Source organism: Pleurodeles waltl, chromosome 1_1, assembly GCF_031143425.1.
Source record: "Pleurodeles waltl isolate 20211129_DDA chromosome 1_1, aPleWal1.hap1.20221129, whole genome shotgun sequence".
Classification (NCBI taxonomy): Eukaryota; Metazoa; Chordata; class Amphibia; order Caudata; family Salamandridae; genus Pleurodeles; species Pleurodeles waltl.
In genome coordinates, this window is record NC_090436.1 from 629695164 (window position 1) to 629713427 (window position 18264).

Genomic DNA, 18264 nt, shown 5'->3' on the forward strand with positions numbered 1-18264 from the left:
GGGCTATTTGTGAATCCCCTCTAGAAAGTGACACAAAGGTAACTGGTGTGTAGCCTGCATATTCTGATGAGCCATCTGGGCTAGAGTGGAGGGAGGAGTGGTTACTTACACCTGAATGGGCCATGCCTCCAACCCCAACACAATGCAGTCTCCAACCCCTGGTGTGTGTCTGGGGCCAGGTCTGGGCAAGGCAGGATTTTGTGAACAACAGAGACTTTCCTTTGAAGTTTGCCTACTTCAAAGGCAGAAAGGAGTATAAGTAATGGACCCAAAACCCCAGACTTTTAGATTACTTCTAGAAACAAGAGGATCCTCTGCCAAGAAGAAGAGCTGAAGAGGTGGGGAGAAGTGCTGCCCCTGCCAGTGACTGTGCTTTGCTAGGCTATCCTGCAGTTGCCGCTTCTGCCTGTGAAAGGGGACAAAGACTGGACTTTGTGGTGTATTCCTGCTTGAGAAGTTTCTCCAAGGGCTTGGACTGAGCTTTCCTTCTGTTTTGAAGTCTCAGGGTCATCAAAGGCTTTCGCTGCCAGCACCTGGACTCTCTGATGAGACTCCTACCCTGCCAAGTTGTGTCCTATCCAGTCCCGGGGTCATTGAAAGGTGAAGCTGGTAGAACAAGTACTGAAATCCACGCACAGGAAGTAGTGTGGAGAAAATGTTGACGCACCACCTGCGACACCATTGTAAAAATGACGCACCACGCGCCTCACGGCTGAAATCAATGCACCACCTGCATCGTGGCTGAGAAATCAAAGCATCACCTGCATCTCATCTGGAGAAACGACGTGACACCCGCATGTGGCAGCTGAAAATGATGCAAACCACACACAGCACGGTTTTCCATCACCGGGCGGCCGGATTTCACACGCATCATCACTTGGTGCCAAAATCATTGTGAACCTGCTTGGATCGGAGGTGCCCTGTTCACAAATCAATGCGTCCTCTCTTTTAGGAGAGAAAAAGTAACACATCTCCTACCCGACCGGAGAAGGAATGAGGCAGGGCCTCACTTGCGAGTAAGAAATCGACGCATCGCTGACTTTTCCAATGCACGCTCACCTCTGCGGCTTTATTTTTGACGCAAACCAGGCACTTTGTGTAACAACAACGATTCCATTGTTTTCTATGGAATAACAATCTATCCTTTAGAAAATGCATATCTTGATTTGTGTATGTTGGATTTTTGTCGTTTTGTCTTGTTTGATTTAGATAAATATTGGCTGTTTTTCTAAACTGGTGTGGTTTCCATTTTATAGTGTTTTCATTATATTACTGTGTGTTTTGGTACACATACTTTACATATTGCCTTTGAGATATGCCTGACTGCTTGTGCCAACCTACCAAGGGGTTGAGCAAGGAGTGTCCTAGGAGTGTAACTCCCTTACCCTGACTAGATTGAGTGTCCCTGCTTGGGCAGAGTGCAAACTGACTGCCGACCAGAGACCCCATTTATAACACTATGTAGAATTTTTTCATGAAAAAACTGTGACATAATGTACCAAATCTGTGTAAATAAAATGTAGATGTAGTTCATCTATGCAGAATACTCCAACCTCCAATACTCCTGTTCTCAGTTATTAGAAAAATCCCTACAAGACTCCAATGGGAATTCAGTTTGTAGCTGGGGTATATTGGAATCCCGATTCTCACAGAGTGTTAGGGAAAATCCCTACAAGATTCCACTGGGAATTCAGCTTGCGGCTGAACTATATTGGAATCCTGATTCTTAGCAGAGTGTTAACGAAAACTCTGAATATCCACACTCAGTTCTGCAGTAGCAAGACCATCTCTAATGGAACCTTTCAGAATTCATTGTAAAGGTCAGGTTTCAAAGTTGAAATACACACTATGAGATTTTTTACTGCCAATCAAACAAGATGAACTTGCTTTAACGGTAAAATAAACTCTGCTTGTACTGGCGGAAAGTAATACTATAGAATAGGCCTTGATATTGAAACAAAATGATAGCTTAGAACTCGGGCAATCAATTACTATCGACTAGAACAGACAGAAGTGCATACATTTAAAACGGGAGTTATGGAGAGAGCTCTTTGAACATTTAAATTGTAGTGCTGAAATTAGTCTACATATTAAAAAGTGTTCATTTCTTTAGAAGAAACATTGACATAATCAGCATGTAATTTCATAGAGGTTCATCAGCTGCCTATGGGCATTGGTTAGTGTTTCAATAATGCTTTTTAAATATTTTCCTTATTGATTTCAAAAGAGGCACAGAATATAACTGTACCTACAGCTACAAATGGTGAATGGAATAGTGCCCCAATCAACATGCCACATAAAAAGTGACTGACCTTCATTTTGCTACTTCCTCTTACATCTGGATATTCACCCCGTGTGCGTAACTTGCCTCTAGCAACTCTCTAGGAAACTGAAATTAAACTAATCCCAGCCTCACATATTTATCACAAATTATCCCGTTGGATGGTAAATAATTTACTACCTTTATTGAACAAAGACCTAATGCATTAGGTGAATGCTCCAACTTCAAATTCTCCACTACTTCCTGTCGGGGCATACTAACTGAGCTTTATAATCACAATTTGTAACACAATACTGAAAACAGTCATGTATTCACAACTCTGCCCCCTTCCACTGACCCGCCTTTCTAATCATTCACTTACTAAAATCCTACAAGGGCCTCCTTCAGCAGATTCGTGCCATAGATCTACATCAACAACTTCTCTGATCAGCTGAAATTGAGTGTCAGCAGAATGGGAGCACTCAAACATGCAACCCCTTTCCATCTTTTGAACCACCCATCCCTTTCTACTGCAAAACCAACATTTATTTACCGCCTCTCAAGATTTGTTTTCCACGTTGGCATCTGATCATTGTAATTACTGCTACTCAAAACAAGATTCGTAATGACTCTCACCAACTTTAAAAACCACAACCTCCTTTAACTCAAAATCATTCCAGACAGCAATAGCATACACCAGTCGAGTATCGTATAAATTGTATATGTCTTGAACACCTGCTGCACTTCGATGTACAGTGTTTGAAATTAACGTCTTCCTCCTCTTGACTGTCGTACTTGCCACACCCGCTGCCTGTTACCATTCACTATGGAGTTCCTGTTTGACGCAACCTCTACTCCTTTATATTTCAAAAAAGCAAACAAATCGCTTCACACAGAAAGGAAAGCACTGTAACATGGTTATCAAATGATAAACGTCCAGGAGAATAAACTCTTATACTGCACGCCTGGTTAAGCGGACATTTTTAAATTAATTTACTACAGGCATCACAAAGTTGAACATAACAAAATAAGTGATCAGAATGCTTTGTTGGCGTGTTAGGTGGTCAATCTAGAGATCAAAGCATAAGCAAACCTTTTAACAAGTATATTTAAGAGGGAGTCAAGGATTTCAACTACATGTGATAGCAGATTGGAAATTCAGCCACTTCAAAAGCATGCATACATGTATATTAAAACACCAGTACATCATAACTGAACATATATAATGGCTAATGCAATACAATGATTTAACATTTTAGGCACAACTAAAGACATGCACAGCTTTCTTGTAATAGGTTTAATAATGTAGATTTCTTTTCGAGTGTATGATGAAAAGAAAAATAAATCAAGCAATGTAATATTTCTGATCACTTTCAGATTATATATGCAAAATATTATTTTTAGCACCAATTTCTAATCTATAGGACACACTTATTTTCTATTTTTTAGGCTAATATTATTTTGTTTATAGTCAACGTTTGAAATATCAAACAATCTCCAATGGTAGGATTTTGTCGCTTCATTTAGATTTTTGTCAGGTATTTATCTCAATTGAAAAAGGGTGCCATATCACTCTATTAACTCCTCCTCTTATTTATGGCTTCTGTAGGTAAATACATCAAATGTACAACTCAACAAAAAAGTATCATAACCATGATTATCACTATCCCAATCAAATTTCTAAAGGATACATTTACTCAAATGTATTGTTATTTTTCACAATTTTCATGAAACTATCTGAAAATATTTTGCACCAGGCAACCCTGCGGATGTTATGATGTGTTGTCATAAATATCTGCTCAGTGTAACATTTACTTCAGGTCCATTCAATGGGGATGAAGCTTCAATATAATAGATCTGCTTTCCACCAAAGGATGCATTTCAACTCAAGGTAAGTTGGCGAGGAGCCTAATGATGTCAATTAGCAGTCTAAAGAGAACAAGAAACAATATATGAGCCAGTGTCCATGTCATCCTCAAGACTGTAATTCAGATGCACTGTCCTGAATCGTTTGCAAAGCTTGAGAAGAAATCCATGTCATCTGACTTCCAAGAAAGCAACTAGGGATTAGTTATCAACTCAACTGATTACATGGGGCTAAAAAAACGCGGTTTTAACAGAAATGTTCAGTTATATGCTTTGTGTCATAGTTCTGCTCCCTACCATATTATAGCTTCTTAAAAGGATTTGTGGCTATAGGAGCCGCTCGTTGTGCAAGTAGTCAGGCTCAGATTTCAGACAATCTACAACAGACCATCTTATTCATATCTCATGACCTTTTTGAATTCACTTATGTAGCTATCCTCACCCAATTCACAAGGTTCACATTTCCATGTCTCAAACCGTGTTACTCTCCAGAGCAAAAGTGACACTGCAACAATGATAAAATGAACTGTAAATTTAAATGTTTCCACTTCGAAATGCCTGATGAAATAATTATAAATTATTAAGAGTGAGCTTGTTTAGCCCTCAATACGAATGTTATGCAGCAATCTACATTGACACATTGTTTCTGACCAGGTACACATAAAATTCTTTTAAAATCACAATTAATGAATCCAAATGTTTCCACTGCAGCAGCAAGCATCCACCATCCTTATAGCACAAACTCTGCTACAATAGTTTAGCAACCCAGAAATACCGTCACTTAAGGAATAAATGTGTAGCACCTTTGAGAGACAAACACACAAATACCTTCAATTTACACAGTCAAATGTTTGCCTTAGAAAGTTGATTTATACCAACAATGATATCTTAATGGAATACTACTTCATCTCATAATTACTTCATCGTAATCGCATATATATATATATATATATATATATATATATATATATATATATATATACACACACACCCCCTGATGTAAAGTATAGAACAAAACGATGCTTACCTTTCACAAGCTCGGACAGTCCATGCAGCAATTATCCATAATGAGATGCTAAAAACCAACAGTACAGTTCCCGGGCATATCGTCATTAAAGTCTTCATTACAAAACGGGTATTGAAGTTTATTTTATTTAGTGCTCCAATGCTCCTAGAGGAGGCATCAGTAAAAAGTTTGCTATGCAAAAGCATAACTCTGGCAATAAGATACAGTCTTAAGAACATTGGTATCGATAAAATGATATCCACGTCAGCTGTGGTAGTAGACGGAGTATATGAAAAGGCAAGCCGTGCTGTCCATGTAAAAGTATAATTCCCTGGTATGGGGTGAATAGCACAAACCAGTATTTCTAGGCAGAGGAAGAATATACGCTCATAAGTCATGGCTATTCTCCAGTCATCTGCTCCATTGTCCACCATAAACAGCTGCAAATACAAAAAGCAAAGTTAATTTTTAAATTCAATATAAAATTATGTAATTTTACAAAATTGCATTTAAGTATAGATACATTTTTCCTGAAGCTAAATAATCGAAGCATTGGAGACATTTCTGTTAGGTTGTTATAAAGACTGTCAGGGAATTCAAGCAAACCAGATAAGCTCAGTTTCATTAAAAATGTCTACCCATTTTTGGGTTAGGTAATGTTCTATACAATGGCAACCTAACAGAATATTTTTAGTAATCATGTAAGCATTTTGTCTCTCCTTGGAGTTGGGCCAGAAGCATTTTACTAAAAGGTCATATACGGAGGTGTTGGAGTTTGTGCATTAAATACAGTCATTAAAAAGTGCCCATCACAATGTTCACGCTGTTGTAGCTAAGTTGTTCTCATGACACCTCATCACTATAAGTCCTCCAACTTCTCATCTACTGCCTCTAGCAGTCATAGGATACATGGAATCCCCTTATATCATGTCATCCTACATGGGTGTGCTCCTTTGCACATGCTAGGCTGAATTCCTTTACTCAAGCTTGGTTACCACACATCTCCATTTTATACCAAGGACATAACCAACAATGTTGATTTGATAATCTATTACACAGTGCTATAAGAATATGTTATACATACATAGCATATATGTTGGACTTTTTTGCTTATGCAGGGTCATTCCCAATCTTTTTGCCTCCTATTTTTTCTGACCTGTTGCTGTTGGCTTTTGAACTGTGAGCACTTTACCATTGCTAACCAGTGCTAAAGTGCATATGCTCTCTGTGTGAACTGTATGTAATTGGTTTATCCATGATTGGCATATTTGATTTATTAGTAAGTCTCTAGTACAGTGCACTAGAGGTACCCAGGGCCTGTAAATCAAATGCTACTAGTGGGCCTGCAGCATTGGTTGTGCCACCCACATAAGTAGCTCTGTAATCATGTCTCAGACCTGCCATTGCAGTGTCTGTGTATGCAGTTTTAACTGTAAATTCGACTTGGCAAGTGTACTCACTTGCCAGGCCTAAACCTTCCCTTTTCTTACATGTAAGACACCCCTAAGGTAGGCCCTAGGTAGCCCCAAGGGCAGGGTGCAGTGTATGGTTAAGGTAGGACATGTAGTAATGTGTTTTATATGTCCTGACAGTGAAATATTGCTAAATTCGTTTTTCACTGTTGCTAAGCCTGCCACTCTCATAGGTTAACATGGTGGCTACCTTTAAATCTGATTAAAGTGTAGATTCCCTTTGGGAGCGGATGGACATGTGGAGTTTGGGGTCTCTGAGCTCACAATTTAAAAATACATATTTTAGTAAAGTTGATTTTAAGACTGTGTGTCTGAAAATGCCACTTTTAGAAAGTGAGCATTTTCTTGCTTATACCATTTCTGTGACTCTGCCTGTTTGTGGATTCCCTCTCTGGGTCAGTTTGACAATTGGGCTGGTTGCCCCTCACACTAGACAGTGACACAAAGGGATCTGTGGTGTAGCCTGCATATCCTGATGAGCCATCTGTGCTAGGAGGGAGGGTAGGAGTGGTCATTCACACCTGAAAGGGCTGTGCCTGCCCTCAACACAATGCAGTCTCCAACCCCCTGGTGAGTGTCTGGAGCCTGGCCTGGGCAAGGCAGGAGTTCACATTCCAAAGAGACTTTACTTTGAAGTAGGCCTACTTCAAAGGAGAAATTGGGTATAAAAAGGGCACCCAAAACCACAGACTTTAGAAACACTTCTGGAACCAAGAGGAGCCTCTGCCTGGAGAAGAGCTGAACAGCTGACGAAGAAGAGCTGCCCTGCCTGTGACTGTGCTTTGTGGAGCTATCCTGCAGTTGCTGCTTCTGCCAGAGTAAGAGGGCAAAGACTGGACTTTGTGTGCCTTCCATCTTGAGAAGAAATCTCCAAGGGCTTGATCTAGAGCTTGCCTCCTGTTGTTTGAAGTCTCAGGGACAGCAAAGACTTCTCTCTGCCAGCACCTAGAGTCTCTGGAGAGACTCGTGCCCTGTGGTGCCCATCCAGTTCCTGGGATCCTGAAAGGAGAAGCTGGCAGCCTAAAGACAAGAAAATCCACGCACAGAGTGCCGTGCGGGGAAAAGATTGACGCGAATCAGATCTGAAAAAACGACGTGCCGCTGGCTCCACAGCTGAGAAACGACGCTCGCAGGAAACGCAACCGAAAAAGCGACACACGGAGCAGGAGAAACGACGCGCAGCATCGCTGACGGAGGCTGGGAGATCACAACCTGCGCTGCGGTATTTTCGGATCATCGTGCGGCTGGATTTTCGACTCGCGTACCGCCGTGCAGAGTTATTTTGCACCAGGTACATTTTCACTCTAGCAGCGCTAGTGTGTTTTTAAAACTACTTAAAGACTCTTTTTGATTTTTAATTGATAACTTGACTTGTGTATGGTGAATTTTTGTAGTTTTGTCTTGTTTTGTTTAGATAAATATTTCCTATTTTTCTAAACCTGTGTTGTGTCATTTTGTGGTGTTTTCATTAAGTTACTGTGTATGTTGGTACAAATACTTTACACCTAGCACTCTGAAGTTAAGCCTACTGCTCTGCCAAGCTACCAAGGGGGTAAGCAGGGGTTAGCTGAGGGTGATTCTCTTTTACCCAGACTAGAGTGAGGGTCCTTGCTTGAACAGGGGGTAACCTGACTGTCAACAAAAGACCCCATTTCTAACACTGGCCACCAGAAATTCAATATCAATCTCTTCTTGGTTTTATTGATGCTTAAATACCAGTATTGTACAATACTCAAGATGTCTTGGACAGCACTAGGGGCATAAATTTGGTGCGTCTTGAGATTAAACCCTCTCGTTCAGAAACACCATCTCTTATTTCCAAACATTCCTTCATTGGTACTCTAACCTGTTTTACTTTCAGCCCCACCCCTCTCCACTTCATCCTGCCTTTATTTTAGCAGATACTTCTTGTCAGATATTATCCTTGACCATCAAATCTCTCCATTCATTGTCACTCATCACTTCCTATAGTATTTCACATCCTGTTTTTTTACGTCATCTTCTAGCTCTTTAAAAGGTCACCATTTCCCACCGTCAGTTAAGTGGAGAATGTCTGCTTATAAGTCTGTTCTGTTTGCCTGTCCCAATAAACACAATTGAAAGACTTCTCCTGTCCATGATCTTATGAAATCTGTGGACAGAAACTGACCCAATTAACAATGTAAGAAGATTCACCTCATCCTAACAGCTGTATCTCAATCTGGCCCTATAAAAAGCAACATCCCAGCAGATGTCTGAACACACCTCTTCTCATTATTTACCTTTTATAATACCACTCCTCATGTAGCGATTATATAATTTCCATGCCCTTGGACCCTTTCCACTAATATGCTTGATGGCTTTTACCTTCCTGCGCACTATGCACTCATGCCAGGTAGCTGTTGTAATAGCTTCAATGATACCCTCAACACTGCCCACACACTAGCCCTTGTACTACTATTTACCACCTCCATTGATAAGCTTGATCCCATGTCACCTTCAGCTCTCTCAAAACTCTGACAAACATGCAAACTCCCAGCCTTATATTACTAACTCTCAATATAATGACTAGAACTTTTCTGTTCAAGGCACCTATCCTCATCCACTTGGCCTATGTACCTAACACTTTGCTGACTAAGATGGACTCTCTGCAGAGATGTAAACCTCCTAACACTCAAACTCCTGGGAACCCTAATGAAGTTGAAAACCTTGTAATCATTGAAGCCAATCAACTTCCATGTTTAAACATAATGTTTCCACTTCTCCTAAAAGTGCTTAATGCCTTATTGGAGGACTATTGTGCAGAGGCACCTTAACTATGGCAGAACACAGCAACCTTTGATATTATGTATTCTTCCCTAAAGGCTGCCAGAACCTCTGAGACTATATTTGACACACAAAATATTCCAGTTTTGTTTTTTTACAGGAATGCCTCACAGGCATATTACATTCAAGCAATCCCATAGATAGTTCAAAAACCTTATTATTTTCCTTTCTGCTTGAGTGTGTGAGAGAAAGTCATCCTTTTTGCCCTGATCATCCCCATCGTTTTGGCTGATATTGGTGGTTACGGACTCAATGTGCCCTGGGCCCTGCTAACCAGGCCCAGGGTCAGTGCTCAGTTTAAAAGGTATATGGTAATTGGTGTCACTACTACTGGTTCAGACAACCTACCTGTTGGTCCATAGTTTATGGTAGGGCATATAGGTTTAGAGATCCCAGTGGGTTTAATGTACTTAAGAGTGTAGTGCTGTGGTGTCTGCTCTCATTTTTAAGACTGCCCTGCCTTGCAGACTGGTTTTAAAACAAAACTGTATCCAGATTCTACTCTGGAATTAAAAGTACTTCCAAAGCCTAAAACTACCTTTTTTATTACATACAAGTCATCCCTAAGATCTGCCCTAGGTTCTGCAGGGGTAGGGTGCCTTCTTATAAAAAGCAGGGACATGATAAAATATGTTTTATATGCCCTGGTGAGGGACACATTGGCAATTTTATTTTTCCCCACTGCAGTGCTGCTTTCTCCATAGGCTCACATGGGAAGGTTTTATTAAACTTCAATAAAGTCTAACTTTTGACAGGAATGAGCTAGAACAACAATTCAAAGTATCAAAATAATAATATCAATACAACCTTGCAAAGGTCTCATTTATTATACCTATTGCAGGAACTTGCTTTTCTGTAATTACCTAAATAGTCCAGTAGCAACCTCTTCTGTCTGGTCAGCATTTGACAGCCTGAGCCAAGCTGTTTTTGATTAGGTGTGGAGAGGCCTGGGACTAAAACATTAGAGGCATCTGGTGGGAAGGGATCTGCTACCTGCAGATGCCAGGAAAGGAAGGGGACTGGGTAACCAAACTGATCTTCAAAGGGAGAAGCACAGATAGAATAGGAACAAGATCCAACCCTGATTCCTGCACCCCCAGCCAGAAGGGAGCCTCTCTAACTAGAGTAGGAGAGGGGAGTGTAAGGAAAGGTTAGCCACACCTGTGGGTTGGGTTAGCCAAACCTGGTTTTCTCCATTTAGATTATGTGGAGATAGGTATACTGGGACAGAAGAAAGTGGTCATAAAAGAGGGTGGCAACTTGAACACTATTGGCTGGGGTGCCCCCACCTTGCCAGCCCAGAATCTGGAATAAGCATGGAAGAGCTGCACTATACCTCAGATCCCTGCTTGGAAATATCTGGAGAATAAGGACTGCCTTGCTAAATGATGGGACTGGACAAAGAGAGGAGTGCACCTGCTGCACTCTGAAGGCTTCACAAAAGAGGACTCTGTCTGTCTTAAAAGATCAAAGAGTGGACTCCCTGATCAGCAACAGGAAACAAAGTGCTGGAAGTAGTCACTTGCATCAACTATCACAGAACCAGCCCAGCTAGCCAGATACACTTGGCCTTTACTTGGATTGACCAGCTGCATTGTGAGAATTGTAGTCCCCAAACTCCAAGAAGCAAGTCAGAGCTTCTGGACCACTGGTTGGTGCTGTAGATCCTTCAAGACCTTTAAAGGTCCTTTCAGAAGACTTTCTGAAAGTTTAGGAACATTTGGGTTACTTTTTGGAAAAAGCTTCATAAGAAGACCAGCATCGACAACTAGAGTCAAGTCGGTGACGTTGAGCTGGGACACGGTCTGACAACGCAGGTTTGCTCCAGTGCTCCTTGCTATTGACAACGAAGAGAAGATCTCCAGGAGTTCACAACAAATCGTGCTGTAGCAGGCCACTGTTGTCGAACTAAAATCCAGATTGGTGAAACTGACATCTCGATGTCGAGAAAAAGGGCTCCAAAAAAAGTGACTAAGTACGAAAGGTAAAACCTTGACCGGCCCCAACCACTCAATATATCTGGCCCACACTCCATCGCAGTCAGCCTAAAACTTTGACTTGGTTCCAATCCAGCAAGACCAGATGGCTGCAGTTAGTGCTTTTCAGTTTTCAGTGCAAGAAAGCACATTATTACATTTAATCATTAAAAATTCATAACTCTGGTTCCCTATCCTGGATTTTTGTTGTTTCAGTGATATTTTAAAGATACAAATATTCTCTATGTTAATAAATTGGTGTTGGATTTTTATTGTGTTTTGTATCTTACCTTTTTACTGTTTTGGAGGTATTAAATGCACACCTGTCTCCTAATTTAAGTCTGACTGCTCGTAAACCAAGCTACCTAGGATTAAGCAAGGATTAATTTATTGAGATTTGACAGGTCCTTATCTGTGATTGTTGTGTTATTACTAACTGTAGGAACCTACCTGCCCCTACTAATTATCTGCCTTCCAGCAGAATGATTTTGTTCAACACAGCTGAAACCCACATATATCAATGGGGCTATTTTAGATCTCATCATGAGAAAGGATTGTGTTCTATTTAATGATTCTGTTCTAGTGAACTGGCCAGACCACATTAAATACCTTAATCTAGGACAATCTCTAAAACATCTACTTACTGACAACATAAGAGACAAAAAACTTGGGTGCACGTTTTGCTGAATACTAGCTTTGATTAGGTTGTTTGCTTCAGAGCCAGCCTCCCCAGTTTTCAATAAAATCATGATGATAACAACGCCACCAGAAATATGATGTATTGGCTAAGATTATGAATGATGTTCCTCCACTAGGGTAGAACAATTATAATAATTGATCTGCACATTGGAATAGTAAGGAACTTCAGGATGAAAATAAACTTATTGAGAGTGATTAAACATTGGTGGCTGCTGTGACCATTTCACCCCTATATTACTAGTATTAAACTGGCTCCCTATTGATGGTATAACTCTGGGACATATATGGATTGAAGAGTCCAAAGACAATCTGCTTTACTTGACCCCAGTTGTAAAAATGGGGCTGTTTTGCTTTTGGAGTTCTTTGACCCTCATACTGTGGATCTTGCCACCCTTTTTAGCACTTCACTTTCAAGGTAGACAGTAGAGTAAGGCTGACTTAGGATGGCCACTTAAACTAGAAGCTCAGAACTCAAACATGCAACAAATATCACTCAATAAATAACTGTGAAACAATTGCTTTTGGTTGAAAAAGGAACTTTAATTATGCACAAAGTGACAAATATGTACAAAAATGATAGGTGTGAAAAACAATAGAAATAGTGCCCAAAGGGCTTACCAATCTGCAGTTAGTAGTCATTAAAGAAAGATCACACAAGTTAACTAACTCCCTTAATTCACACTAGGCCCCCACAGGTCTAAGGCACTGTTAACGGTTTCCTGACAGCAAACCCTAACTCTGAAAACTTCACCATATATGCCAATAGCAAGTCTTGTCATAGACCAATTTATTTTGATCAGAACGTTTTTGTATTATAGGCAGCTATATACTATACAAATAGCTTATTTGAAGCTTTGGATATTTATAATATAGAAGATTATATATCTGCAAAGAATGTGAGGCTCGATGCCAAAAAGGCGTTTGACCTATGGCTGGGATGCGCTAATTGATATATATATATATACATATATATATATATAATAAACAAAGGTTACAGGGACATTATAGTCAGGTTCTGAATTTTCTAGTACAAAACCACAGAAATTCAGCAGTTATATATAGAGTTTTTTCAAGTAACTATAACTCGCGCCCTAAGGTAACTATAACTCGTCCCCTTTCCATGCACAGTATTCTTATCAATAATATTATTCCAAACGTTGCTGTGATATCAAAGATGCCATACAAGATCTCATTAATTACATAATATGACATAATATGTGGAATTATTAGCTGTGCATGGCAAAGGCGTGAGTTATAGTTAACTTAGGGCACGAGTAATAGTTACTTGAAAGAGCACTAACTATATCACACTTTAACGAAATTTTAATAAGATGGACGATACCTTTAATATTACTGTCTTACAGCATGGTTCCTAATCATGCATGATTGTGAACAAGTCCCAGATACTGTTTTAAATCTAATGGAATACTGTGCAAAATACGCAGAGTAGTATGTTTTAAAATGTAGTAGTGCTAACCTTCAATCTGCAGTAGAACAATACAGAGTGCTAAGTGCCAAAAAAAGATGAGATCATGAGATCATGAGCTCTATCTTCTTAAAGAATCTTGTATGTAAAACACAAGCGCAGCGGTGAAAAAGAAATTAAACTTGGGTCATACTATCTTTTTAATTAGAGTTGCTCCACCTAACAATGAGAGTGGTAAAGTTTTCCATTTTAGTAACAAGGCTCAGGTTCGGGCTAAAAGCGGCTTATAGTTCAATTCCTAGAGGTCTTTTGTATATTTAAAAATTTGACACCCAAGTAGCCTTTTGGGTGAAAATTATAAGACCGTCGAAGGTAGAGCACGATTTGATCTGGGAAACAGTTAAATTGTATTATTTCTCTTTATAATTTATTGATCTTATGACCTCCCAGTGAATTAAAAAAAAAAACCAAAAAATAAATAAATATCTAATTTCTTTCTTTAGACTTAAATAATAATAACATATCATTTGCATACAGTTTTAAGCGAGCAACTTGTGATATCAGTGGGGCAATCTCCTCACATAACAATGGCCAGGGGCTCTATAGAAAGATTAAATAAAACGGGTGAAAGTGGTTAAAACGGAGGTATTTGCTAAAGATACATAGTAGCCACTTGTGTTTATCAAATAGGACACGCACATACTTCACAATACGCTTTCCCTTAATAGAAATGGGTTTGAATTTACATGTTTGTTGACCACATACCATATGAGTTTTTGCAATATTTGTCTCAAGATCCAAACTGTCCATGAATCCAACAAAGGTATCTATAAGCCTGTAAGACCATTCAGAGTTCAATAGAGCAAAACTGCGTCATCTGCATAAAATAAAGCTAGGGCGTGTGGCCAAGATAGAAGTTGCATATGAGCATTTCACCAAAGCTCCATGGCTCTTTTTCTTCAACCTGTGCTCCTGGACTAGCATTTGATATTTGGAACCTGGCAACCGATGGAGGACAGAGTCCTCAGCACACAGCTGCAAAGTGCACCACCAGTTTCCTCTGAACCACCAGGGGAGGTTTGGTCTGGAGGCATGACCCGTGACAGGTCTCAAAATGGCACCTGCTGCAGAGTCAATGCAGTGAGGTGGCCCTCCACCTGGGCACAGCATCACAGCTTCCACTCCTAAGGACTGTAGTCCAACAAGTGTAGATTCCCGCAAAAGCTGCCTGAATGCAGAAGGCTCAGGGGCCCAGCCAGAGTACCACAGTGGCCCACCACAAACCCGTAAGTGGAAGCCATGCTGCGGAGCCCACACAGAGGAATGCTGGCCCATAGACATGTTGTGTGCCCTCCTTCATGTGCCACTATTAACAGCAGATGGACCTAAACAAGGACTTTGGGCCCATTTCATGCCAGGGAGAGCACCACATACCAGCCAGCAAAATGGGCTCGGACTACTACCTGCAGTAGGTACACAGTGCCAAACTGCCAGAGCTCATTTATACAAGCACCCACCACCACCCATGCTACCCTAGAGGCCCTACGACAGTAAGCATCCACTGGGACAGTGCTGTGGGATGAAAGAAGCACAGAGTCACAAAGTGCCCCAGTCAGGTGTGACTAACTGCTCCTGGTGTTCTTGTTCTCCTCACTTGAAGCCTGAAGAGCATCAGACCTGCTCCATGGAGGTACAAGGGCCGTAGTTACCACTGAAACGACCTACCAATCCTCTTTCCCACACTCATAGATGCCCCTGTTCACCTAAAACCCTGAACCGGGGGCGGCAGAGCAATGTTGTGATGATGTAATGACATACCTTGAAAAGAAACTCGCGGGAAATAATGGCCAATGAAAGCAGCAGGAAACGCTCAGCACTGCTCCAGCCCCTCCAGCTCCCCGAAGCCAACAACACACATGATCCAGATTGACTAACTCGATGTTGAGTCTCCAGACCCCCTCCCACCTGATACCCCACATGGGGCCACCCTGGGCAGAGACTTTCAGGAGCTACAATTTTCAATGCACCTTGGCCACATACTGGCACACAATTGGCTGCTGAACTCTAATTCCCCTCCCCTTTGGACACTCTACTTCTTCGACAGTGCCTACCATTAAGATACTAAGCCTAAATGTTTGTGGCCTTTACATGCCTTTTGTCTTTGCTCAGACACTCTAATTGCAACATCTGCTTCTTGTAGGAGACCCACCTCATGAAGGCATGGGGACGGCTAAAATACCGCTGGTTAAACAGGCACTAACTACTTCTCTTCAGGACCAGGAGGGAGTGGCAATTGTTATGGTTTTAAATCCAGGGGTGCCTCACTCATACACAAACAGAGATCTCCGGGAGGCTCCTCTAATTACTGAGACACACACTCCTATACTGTCAAATGTGCAACACTAGATGGGCCAAACATCTGACAGTAACAGTTTATACTTCATGCACTGGGCTAAGTCACCTTGTCCAAAAATATCTACTTAATAGAGAGTAGAGACTTTAACCTTGTATCCCACACCAGTCTTGACTGATTGGCTAACAGAGTTAGGCAGTCTAAGACTTTGTTTGCAGGACAGGCTCTGGTGGTTGACCGAGACAGGGCGAACTGATATCTGGCCGTATCAACACCTCTCAGACATAGCATTCAGCTTTTTCATTGGCCTCATGCCAAAAATATGCCTGGATTGACTATTTCCTTTACACTGAATCTTGACTAATGGCCACATGGATTTGGGCGCCTTGGTGCTCTCAGACTACTACCCCATTATGACCTCTTTCCAGATCGCGGCGGTGACCACCCCCATTTAGCCTGGTGCCTCAATGATAAGCTGTTGACATATGATTCCTCTATCAAAGAGGTAACAAACACAACCCAACACTTCCCTCAGACTTATGATACCCCAGATACTCTTATCTCGTTACTGTGGGAAAGGCTGAAACAACAGTCAGAAGCATGTTTCTAGCCCTTTCGGCTCACCTTAATAAACTAAAGAAAGAGAAGCACACTTCCTTAGGAGAGCAAGCAAGGGATCTCGAAATGGCTCACCAGCGGATCCAACAGAGTGCTCAGACAATTGACCTCCTAGGAGACAGCACAGAGCGTTAAATATGGACAGGGTCAAATATGCCCTTGGCCGCATGAAACAAAAATACTGTGTGGAAGGAAACAAACCAGGATGACTTCCTGCTTCCAAGTTGCAAACTCAGAAATGTGTCTAGGATAACAGATTCAAATACTAGAGCATACCATAACTGCAAATAAAGACATTGTGCAAGCTTTTCAGTTCTTATAAACAAATTTATACTCAATGGAGACCACCAACCTCCTAGAGACGGCCAAGTACCTCTCCATCCTGCATGCAATGCACCCGCCATCTGGAGATGCCCTGTCACTAGAGGCTGACATCTGCTTAACTGAAGTCCTCTAGGGCATAACCTAGCTCCAGACTGGCAAGGCATCCTGCCTGGACGAGTTCACTCCTAGCTTCTATAAGACCTTTAGTGCCCAGCTGGCCACCAATCTCCTGCACATCTTTAACTCATTTAGGGATGCAGTCTGCCTCGTGGACACTATAAAATAAGTGGTGATTATTGTTATGCTCACGCCCCAAAAAGATCCCACAAAATGCTCTATTGTCCAATCTCTCTGCATAACGTGGACGCTAAACTTTTCATGGGCATCCTAGCTGTCTGCCTCAGCCCATAAATACAAGGTCTCATAGACCCAAACCAGGCCAGTATTATACCAGAGAGAGTTTGTAGCAACAACACCAAATGACTACCACATCTTATTGATAAAGCACTCTGCTCCAACACACCCATGCTTCTAAGTTCTGTTGACGCTGAAGAGGTGTTTGATTGGGTACATTGGCGCGTTCTGTGGAGTGTCCTCGACACAGTAGGCTTTGGAGCCCTTTTTTTAAAATGGGTGAAATGTAGATATACAGTGCCAGTGGAGAAGGCGAGAGTTAACGGCTTAAATTCACACGGCTTCCCTATGTCTAGTGGTATGCGCTAGGACTGTTCCCCCTCCCTCCTGTTTGCTCTATATATAGAACTGTTTGCAAAGAAAATTCTTGCAAATGGGCAGATCAAGGTCATACCTATTAGTCATCAGTTAACACAAATTGCATTATATGCCGATGATGTTATGGTTGCACTTGCCCAACCCTCCTCCTCACTCACAGGCCACCTGCAGGAGTTGAGATGTTTGGTGTGCAAGGGTGCAAGGTAAATATACCGAAATGCGAGGCTCTGAACCTCCCAGAACACCAGTTCTCTTTTCTGTGGGTGAAGCATTGCGTACAATATCTGAAACTTAAATATGTCTGAACACGGAGAAAACGGCTAAGTCCAAGTTCTTGGAGCTCATTGCTACAGCCAGTCTAGATTTGCAAATGTCGAGTGGGGGTGGGCTTTCATGGCTAGGCAGGATAGCTGCAGTGAAACTGACCCTATTGCCTACAATACTGTATGTTATGCTGACACTTCCCTTTAGCCTCCCCCACATTTGTTCATCAGGCATAATGAAAGAGGTTTACATTTGAGGTGGCAGGAAACCCTACATGGCTAGACAGCAGGGCTACCTGTTAGTGGCAGAGCGGGTTTGGGCACTCTTCATCTTACTCACTACTACCTAGCAGCCCACTTATGCAACATGATGGAGTGGAACAAGCCTCTCTCTGAGAAGTACTGATGCATCAAAGACCAATGTATGTCTATCTGGAAGGTACCCATGCTCCACAAAAAGCTAT

The 18264-nt window shown here is 41.5% G+C and overlaps 1 protein-coding gene across 2 annotated transcripts in view; it reads right to left on the reverse strand.

The window, feature by feature from the left end:
• The window catches only part of KCNN2 (potassium calcium-activated channel subfamily N member 2), a 558376-nt gene that overhangs the window by 427763 nt on the left and 112349 nt on the right, over nucleotides 1-18264 (reverse strand). For both annotated transcript variants that reach the window (XM_069226506.1, XM_069226510.1), the window contains exon 3: nucleotides 5154-5572. In XM_069226506.1, coding sequence (XP_069082607.1) covers nucleotides 5154-5572 — 419 coding nt within the window. The remainder of the gene's footprint in view (nucleotides 1-5153; nucleotides 5573-18264) is intronic.